This window comes from Psittacula echo (genome assembly GCF_963264785.1).
Source record: "Psittacula echo genome assembly, chromosome: 7".
In the NCBI taxonomy this organism is placed as follows: domain Eukaryota; kingdom Metazoa; phylum Chordata; class Aves; order Psittaciformes; family Psittacidae; genus Psittacula; species Psittacula echo.
The window spans coordinates 11,206,849-11,216,335 of record NC_137740.1 but is presented as its reverse complement, the minus strand read 5'-3'; the positions used below and the strand labels follow the sequence as shown (position 1 = coordinate 11,216,335).

The window sequence follows — 9,487 nt, the reverse complement described above, 5'->3', positions numbered from 1 at the left end:
CTATGCTTCTGGGTTCAGACCACAATACCTGGCATACCATACCTGGCTAGCCCTCCTCGGCAGGAATTAAAGGTTTTCTACAGGTGGAATAGCAGCGTTTTGCCCACAGTGCCCACCCTACAGTGCAGTTGAGAGCATGCTTCCACCTCCACTTGGGAAGCAAATTAGAAACCCTGGCTGTGCAAGATCCTTCTGCAGCACAGGGTTTCCAGAAGCATGGTAACATGCTGCTTGGTGCAAAAGATATAGGCCAGTTGCCAGCCCTACTCTCATTTCAACCCTTACCCCTCAGCTCTGTCCATTCCCTATTCTTCTCTCATCAAGTCTTTTCTGATTATCTGTTTTGCAAAGGTCATCTACTTCTGCAACAACTGAAAGAATGATTGATTTCATTCTGGCTGCAGTAGGATCTGTTCTATCAGAATACATACAAACACTTATCTTTTCCCCCACTTAGTACCTATTTTGAAGATACCTTTCTAACTGCCCTCCATCATTCAACACTGGAACAGGAAGGCCTGTGAGGCAGGAAAGGCATTTGCAGAGCACCCTGAACATTGTAGTACCACAATTCTAGTGGTACTGAAATACTTAATGAAGTATACTTCTTCTGTTGCTGGCAGCAACACCATTTTTCAGTCTGGCTACTATTCGTTAAACTCTTCATACATCAGTTTTGACACTCAGGTCTCCTCCACAGATCCCAGCAGCAAAGCTTGCTCACTCCAACAGTAGGTCTGCCATGGGCCATCAAACCATCCAGTGCCAGATTTTGGATGGAAAAGGTGTGACTATAAAGCAGCCCACCTTGCAGTGTCAGCTTTAAGGTCTCTTAATCAGTTGCAGACATCTGGCTCAGTAGTTCTTCCTCTTGTTGAGCTGTGCAGCAAACCCACTTGACCTCACACAGACCCAGAGAAAGGCCCTGGCTAACCTACATCCTGCACCTGATTTTCCGTCTCTGTATCGCCAGGCAAACCCTTACAGAACTCTATCCACCCACATCTCTCCCAAGGCAAAGGGTGGATTTAGAGGCTGCAGGCAAGCCCCACATATGTTCTCCTCCCACAGCTCTCCCAAAGCACAGCATGGAGTCACAGCTTGCCAACTCTGTGTATTCTTTACTTCTCCTCCAGCGCTGCCTGTTCAGCAGTGTTCCCTGTTTTCACTTTCCCAGAGATCCTCAACTATACTAAACCATAATGAACACTACAGTGCTTCCCATGGAGGCTGTTTCTGCTGGACCACTTGGGCAGGTTGTTCTGTGCAGAATCAGAGTTGTGACCATGCAAGTAGCAGAACACACCACCACGCACTGACTTAATGCTGCAGTTGCTGCAAGTCTTTCCTCACACATTTATCATTTTGTCACAATAGTTTTTCACTGCTTAAAGAAAGTGACAGAAGTTATATTTTCCTTTGGTACCTTCCCTGCACCAACCCTGGATCTACAAAGGTCTTAGCACTGACATCTCATTTATTTCTTGTGGACTGTTGGCATTGGGATACAAATGAGATGCACAATCTCCATACTGCTGGGAAGCACTTGCTCGTTATAGCCTTCATCTTTTAACTCCTTGTCAAGAACTCCAAGCTGCTTTACAATCACTGAGCATCCTTCCTCTGTAACAGCAAACAGGACATGCAGGAGGTGTTAAGGTCCTAGCATAGCTCTTCAGTTGCTGGAACAGAAGGGGTAAGAATAGGATCAAGGGACATCCAGTAAGATGGTTTTAAGGTTCAGTCCCATACCAATCCCCAACAGAGTGACAGAGTAGCCCAAGAATTCCCCTCTGCCACTATGTGATATGCTCAGCAGACCACAGGAACCCCATCTTCCTGGACCACTATATTCAGACAGAAAAACAGGCAAGATGCCCATTAAAAATACATATATTTGACCTAACCACCCTCAAAGGCTTCCTAGACAAGAAGTGATCTGTGTGAGAGGCTCCTGTAGCCATCGGTGCTTCAGTTCCAGGGTCTTTACCTTCACTGCCTTCTAGCTTACTGATCTGCTCCTGCTGGAGCTCTTTCTCATGCTTTAGTCAATTCACAGGTGAGTGAGCGATCGAATGATCTGGGCAGATGGGCAAAACCAGATTTTGTATGAGAATAACTCCAGGAAAGAACACAGTTAGCAGGCTGGTTCAGCTTCAGAAGCTGGGAATACAGGGAGACACGGAAAGAACAAACCTTAAATCTTACAAGGGATGCTTCTGCCCTCCTCCTGCAGAGGAGTGTAAGAAACAGCTCTTGGGGTCCTAGAAGATACAAGGGAACTCCACAAAGAAGGTTTGCATATCTGAGGTAGTTGCGACCTCGAGAACTTGCAGGTCTGGTGTCCTGACACTTCATAAAACTCAGGATTAACGGCTGGAGAATGTTGCTCAAGAACTATAAAGATGATGTTAAGCCGCTATATAGCTTTAGGTAAGGAAATCCAATCTGAGGCTTGGTCTCTAACATAGCAAATGTGTTGGAAGAGAACAGGGAAGCAGCAAAGAGCAATACCTTCAGATGGGGAAAGAGAAAGGATTATCACCAGAGACCTTGCTAACTGCCTTAGAGAGCGGCTCCTACCCGCAGAGGAAGGTGAGGCTTTCAAGCTGCATACAACGGAGCTCAAACATGCACAATACAGATCAAAGCAACCGTGGTTACCAGGGGCTGTGAGGCAGGAGCACACCCGGCATCGCCATCGCCAAACCCGCCTCAGCGAGCGCCTCAGCCGGGAGCTTCGAGATCCCGACGGGCGGGGGGGGGGACGGCGACGCGCACTACAGCTTCCAGAATGCCCTGCGCCGTCTCCTAGGAGACGCGGCGGTGTGGTTGGGGGGGTCACACTCTCCCTGCCGCGCCTCCCGTGGTGCCCCGCGCGGCATGGAGCGGCGCGTGGCGGAGCGGCTCCGCGGCGTCCTGGACCCCTTCGGCTTCGAGGTGCACGCCTTCAAGGTACTGACGTCACGGGGGGCCGCCATGACGTCACCAGCCGTGACGTCGATCGGGGCGGTGTTCTTATTGCGGGGGTCGGAGGGGAGGGCTCTTTTGGGGGGCAGTTTGTGTGTCCCGGATCGGCGGTGACCGCTGAGGCCGGCGGTGGGGATGCGAGACCCTTTGGTTCTCCTCCGTCACTCCCGCTGGAGGGGATGGAAAAGCACTGCACCGCTGTCGGCGGCTCGGGAGGCCGCTTGTCCTCGGGGGGCAGGGACTGGCAGTGCTTGCCCGCTGGGCCCCCCAGTCCGCCCTCCAGCCGTGTGCAGGCCGGACAGGCGACACACCCCCGTGCTAACGGTGACGGTGCCTGCCTGCTCCTCGCGCAACCGACAGCAGGCGGCACTGCCTCCCCGGGCCTCAGCCACTCTCCGCTCCTTTTAGGCTGGAAGCCGTGGCCTGACCACCCTGCCACGGCATCGCACTCTCCTCCTCAGGCCTGGGGAGGGGAGGGCGAGGGGTTCAGAGCCCCGCTTTAGGCGGTCCCGGCTTGGCACAGCGGTTCCAGTGCTCTGGAGCCGTGTTGCGCGGCGGATGGCGCGGGTTAACGGACAAGCGGGAAAGGCCTGCTCTGCCCGCGCGGTGAAGCGGGTCAAGGTTAAGGCCGTGCCTTGGCAGTGGCGGAGCGCCAGCCGAGCTCGGGGATTGCTCGGGTCCTTTACGTTGGTCTCAGTGTGATAAGGTCGAGAGAATTAAAGATACATCGGGTCCAGCAGAGAGTAAAGTCCTCTAAGCAAGCTTAAACTTTAAACGTAGAAACACGTGTACTGAAGTGCAGACTGTCTCACCGTGTAAGTGGCTGCTTACACGGCTCCTTCTGCCCTGAGGCAGGCAGCCTCTCCCACTGTCTCTGTGTTGAATTGTATTCCCTCAGCTACCACCAAACCTTGGGGGTTCCTTCTTCGCCCACGACAGGGGCAATCTGCAATAAATCACCGGTCTGCAATAAATCAATCTGCAATATCAAATACAAATCGACAACCAAATGTAAATCTTTACAATAAACACGACCTTCCCTTCCTTAGGGAATGTTGTAGTTGTCACCTGAAATACTTGTATTTCCTGCTGCAATCTTGATCTGACAATTGAAGGGAATGAGGCACTGAGAGAAGTGAAATCTCCAGAATTTGAAGAATTTAACACTGCTTTCCCAAAACACAGAAGCAGAATTAGGGGCAGAACCCGGATTAGAAAGACTACAGCTACCAGAGGGAAACCTTGTAGTGCCGTATCTCTTCCCAGGTTTAATTTTCATGCTCCCAGCCCTGGTACACTGACTGATGTACTCTGGGAAATCAGCAAACCTTAGATTCTCACCTCTGTACTTTCTTGTAACATCTCAGTTGAGCATCTGAAACAAGAGCTACAAAACTGATTAAACTTTGGGGCCCATACAAGAATGTATCTTCATATTAAACTTAGTTTTCAGCCTGTGTTTCCATGTGAGCAGGTCTGGCTGCCAGTGTCACCTGCAAAGTCACTTTCAGATTCATTTCAGTAATATATAGAGGTGACCAGTATTTTGTGTTTTCAGACTAAATAGTAAGAGTTCTGTTGCTTGACATCTCTCTGAATGTTAGTCCTGGTCTTTATGGCATCCCAGGAGAGTGGGAGTTGTCCTAATTCCTAAAAAGACTGATGTTATTGTGCAGCACATTAGTAGTGGGGTGCAGGGGGGTTCAGCCATTTCCTCCCCCTGCCTGGTAGTTGCTGGTCTCAGCCCTGTCCTCTTGCTCTTTCTGCGCCGGCGTGATCCCTCATTTCTGGACTGTGTTCTAACACATACAGCTGTGAAACAAGCACCAAAATGTGTGTGTGTCACAATCCATGCACTACAGCTGATGGTTCTGGCAGGTTTTAGCACTGCTAGGAGCTTCACATCCTTCATTTTCACACATCATTTCCTGCTGAAGAAATAAACCATGCAACTTGTCACATGAGCAGAAGTACCAGTTTCTTTCTAGCTGACGATGTGAAAAAAACCCAAACCCAACCTGTAAAAGCTTTATCTAAACCAAAACACCTGATTTGCATTGGCAAGACTGGTTGCTGCTGCTTCCCTCTAGGGTTTCTGAGCAGCAGAGCTGGATAAAGGGCAGCCTTAAGCTGAATGCAGTAGATGATTCTTATCTCTCACACACACCTCACAGGGCAGTTTCCAGAAACTCCAAATCCCATATGCAAAACAACTTGGTTTGAATGGAAGGCAGCAGACAGGCTGCATATTCGGGTTGCAAATGAAGGTGGCTGCACTTCATTCCACTTCTTTAAATTCCTGCATGCCCAGTAGCCAGAGTGGTGCCTCTGTTCTAATGGAGATTTGTTTTTCTTTGCCACAGGTTGGATGGTACAATGCTGTTGTGCAGCCCGCTTTTCATCTCCCCTACCCAGATGACACACTGGCCTTCGTGGTACTCAGCACGCCTTCAATGTTTGAAAAAGCCCTTAAACCTTTTGTGAACAAAGAACGGTTAAAAATAATCCGGGATCCTGTGGATCAGTGTGTTTCTTATCATTTGTCACGTTTGAAGGAGGTAAGAACCTGAAACACTGATTCCTTTTATTATTGTTGTATATAAGTGGGTGAGCTGAGCAGTAGACAATGCCTTCCATGTTCCTGCACATGCTCTTTAGAAGGGTAAAGCATTATTCATGATGGCAAGAGCATCCACGGGCTGTTGACCTGCTTCACTTGCATATTCTGTCTCTTTGCCATACAGCCTGTAGCTATGTAGAGTGTGTTACAGTCATAGTTTGAAAACCCAAGGCCACAAGCTGATAGATTTCATTAGCAGGATGTCTGGAGCATTCACAGGTGCCTGATTTGCTAGCATCCAGCAAGTAGTGGCCAATCTTTTTCCATGAGCCTGGGCTCACCGTTGGTTTTAATTTTCCCAGAAATTCCCTGACCAGACAGTGGACATAATGTTTGATTACGAGCTTCTGCCAAACCGAAAGCCAAAGTTCTTGGCTCAGACAGCTGCCCACGTTTCTGGAGCTGCGTATTACTACCAAAGGAAGGATGTGAAGCTTGATCCTTGGGGGGAAAAGGTGAGGCAAAAACCACAGCCTGGGAAGAACCACTAAACTGCAATCACTGAATCATACAGCTATTGTTTACTCACTAGTTCTTCCCATTGGAAGATACAAAGTCCAGATTACATATAGATGCATGAAGTGTTTCAGCCAGGAATCAGAAGCTTCCAGGATTCTTCAGGGTAGTAGGGAAATGCATACATGGAGAAAAATACCTTGAGCTATTAAATCTACTTAGACAAGAGAATAGATTTCAGTGTAAAAGAAAGCCTGTTGCTTGGAGCATTATAAATAGAAAAATAATTGCACCATAGTTAATTTCTTTGTTAGATTTGGGCACTCTCCCCACAGTGCAAGGTGGCGTGGGCATGGGAAAATGGGAATGAAATGCAGTGCCTTGAGCCACATGTTCAGGAGTTTCTTTGTTCTCTGTATAGCACCCCAACAGAGGGCAAGAGTGTGAGAAGTTGCATTGCGACTTGATCGTTTGAACTCTAACCATTACTAGAGGTAAAGTAAGACATCCTAGATCCTTCTTTTTTTCTTCCAGAAGGTCTTTGGTGTATGTATCCATCCCAGGTATGGTGGCTGGTTTGCTATCCGAGGTCTTCTCCTCTTCCCAGATATTCAGGTACCATTCCTGGAGCAGTGTGCCCCTGTTGACTGTGTGAGCACAGAGGAGCAAAGAATTGAGTTACTGGAGCAATTCAATTTCCACTGGCAGGACTCTCGCTACAGGGACATAATTGAAGTGAAGGAAAAGTATTCAGAGGAGCAGAAAGCCTACTTTGCCACCCCTCCAGCAGAGAGACTCAAACTGCTGGGGCTGACCCAAGAAGTCCATAGAAGCATATTTCACTGAGTAACACGGTTCTATGCAGGGACAGAGGGCAAGTGAAGTGTAACTCATCAGCACCTTCTTTACCATGGTGCTGATGAAGACAGTGTGCTGATACAGAGGTGACAAATCCAAGCAGTGTGTGCAGCATCTCAATCCAAACATCAGCTCCTCAGAGTAAGAGGGAGCGCTGCGTTGTGGCACTTGTGGTCTGGAGGAAGGTGGGAGCAGTCTGTGCTTTGCTGATTTGCTGTGTCTTTTTGGGAGTCTGGCAAGATGCCGATGAGCCTTTGGTTGGGAAAAGTTCAGCCACCCTGGCAGCTGGAAAACTCGTGCTGCTCATTAGAGAAGACGTTTTTATTCTGAAGAATTTTCTTTCCAAGTGTTTTGGGTTTATTCTGTGTACAAGTAAAATTTCAATCATTGTACTCCAGAATATTTTGCCTGACCTCAGGGCAGGTACTTTTTTAGATGTATCCTGCATTTTATTACACTGTGTCATAACTCTCCCTAGGGAGTAAGTGTCCAGTATTTTCAATATTGCCTTCCTCAGAAGGAAAATTTGCGCTACATTCCCTCACATCCAGTGAAGCTGGAAGTGCTTGTTTAATCAAGAACTCTTTTAGTGTCTCCTTTCCTTAACATCCAAAAGAAAATTCTCCAGAGATTGTTTTGTTGAGTAGTGTGGTCTTGCACGTGGAGCAGGAGTAAGGAAAACAGAGCCAACAGTAGCTGCCTCCTTCAGGGTAGTTACGAAAGGGAACAGGACAGTACAAAGGTCACAGCTCAAGCCTGCCATTTCCTCTTGGCCCAGGGTCAGCTCCTCAGAACAAGGTGACGTCTTTAGGTCAATTTTAATCCATTGTATAGAGCAGCAAGATGCTGAATAATGTTTTTATTCATGTTACAATAACTGACTGAAAAAGACAATTCTCATGACCTTTTCTAAGGTAGATGAGGTTTGCATTTAAGGTACAAGCTACACACACTACAGTTTTACTACCATGGCTTCCTGTTGTACTCTCTGTATGGGGGAGGTAAACCTGCACACATGTAAAAACCATTGCATGGATGTTTGAATGTGTGACAGGGTTGTCTGTCATGCACACAGGCAAACAAGCAGAGAGAAGAAAAGAGCAAATATTCATGACATTCGTGTGACATTGCTGGGTAAAATATTTTCAGACAGAAACATAATTTTTTTTTCATTACTTTCTCCTGTTAGATTTGTCCAGAGGTCACAACATCACTGGGAATCAGCAATATAATTTATCTTAGGATACTTTGAGGCTCAGGCCTCACTGAAATAATATATTATAATAAAGTAAAGTATATTTTGTGAGAGTTTTGTTACTTGACTAGAGTGCAGTGCTGCAAACTGTAAGCACTTTTTCCCTGCCTATCAACATGATGAAGTAAAAATACACTCTTTGCAGAACTGAGCCCTTTCGGTTTATTTTACATTGTTATTCTTGGTGCCTTTCAGAGACTCAGACACTAAGATTGCCTTCACACTAAGTCACTGCTTGATACACTTTTTCATAGTCTGTATATTAACTAAGCACAATCAAAATTCAGTGTAATAAGTTTGTTTTCCTGTAAACAGAGTAGTGAACTGGGTTTGTTTAGTGTATTTGCTGTTACAGAAACATCTCTGTTGGTTTCCATGGTTGGTTCACCACATCTGACTAAGGCAGACACCTTATTTACTGTACGGTAGTGATACTGTGATTTTTTTATTTAAGCAAAATAAGGAAATTTGTATAAATTCTGTTCTTATGTTATAGAATTACTTCTGGTTAAAATGTTGCTTGACCTTTCAGAACTTTCCAATTGAACTGTAGTTAAACAGGGACTTGAATTAATGGTTCATATTAATAACATATACAAAACACTGATTCTCTTAGAAGGATAAATATAGAAAGGAATCAGATTTATCTTTTTACATTTCAATTTAAAATATTTTGCTATTTTGGGGTTGATTTCTTACAAATATTTAAGTCTGTCTTATTTGTTTGGGTTTTTTAAAGTCAGATTGCCATTGCCATTTCATTTCAATTTTTGTAATTTATTTCTCTTCACATGGTATTTTGGTTAATAAAATATACAAAGTTGTAAGTAACCCTCTGTTACTGAGTATTTTTATTTAAACAATGCAGTGATTAACTTGAGGAGAGCTAAAGATGTTGAAGCAAGAATCAATTATTAAGTTTTTAATGTACTGAAAACATGAGCTACCTAAGACACACAAAATCCAGTATCTGAAAACAAAAGTTATCTTGGTGGAAATTAGTAAACTATTATGGCAGGCTCATAGAATCACAGAATCATAGAATGGTTTGGGTTGAAAAGGACCTTAAGATCATCCAGTTCCAACCCCCCTGCCATGGGCAGGGACACCTCATAATAAACCATGTTGCCCAAGGCTCTGTCCAACCTGGTCTTGAACACTGCCAGGAACAGAGCATTTACCACTTCTTTGGGCAACCCATTCCAGTGCCTCACCACCCTCACAGTAAAGAACTTCCTCCTTATATCTAACCTGAACTTCCCCTGTTTAAGTTTTAACCTGTCACCGCTTGTCCTGTCACTACAGTCCCTGATGAAGAAGAGTCCCTC

At 46.0% G+C, this 9,487-nt stretch overlaps 1 protein-coding gene across 2 annotated transcripts; it reads left to right on the top strand.

Moving 5' to 3' along the window:
• Positions 1-2,883: 2,883 nt before the first annotated feature.
• On the top strand, positions 2,884-9,467 carry MMACHC (metabolism of cobalamin associated C; the record flags this gene model as incomplete). 2 transcript variants are annotated; one of them, XM_080622350.1, is made up of 5 exons in its annotated part: positions 2,884-2,955; positions 5,334-5,528; positions 5,893-6,045; positions 6,581-6,661; positions 6,755-9,467. In XM_080622350.1, the coding sequence occupies 5 exons, from the start codon at positions 2,884-2,886 to the stop codon at positions 6,890-6,892; spliced, it is 639 nt and encodes a 212-aa protein (XP_080478476.1). In that variant the 3' UTR covers positions 6,893-9,467. The 2 variants fall into 2 exon arrangements, with proteins under 2 accessions (XP_080478476.1, XP_080478475.1); XM_080622349.1 differs by having other exon boundaries at positions 6,581-9,467.
• Positions 9,468-9,487: the final 20 nt, after the last annotated feature.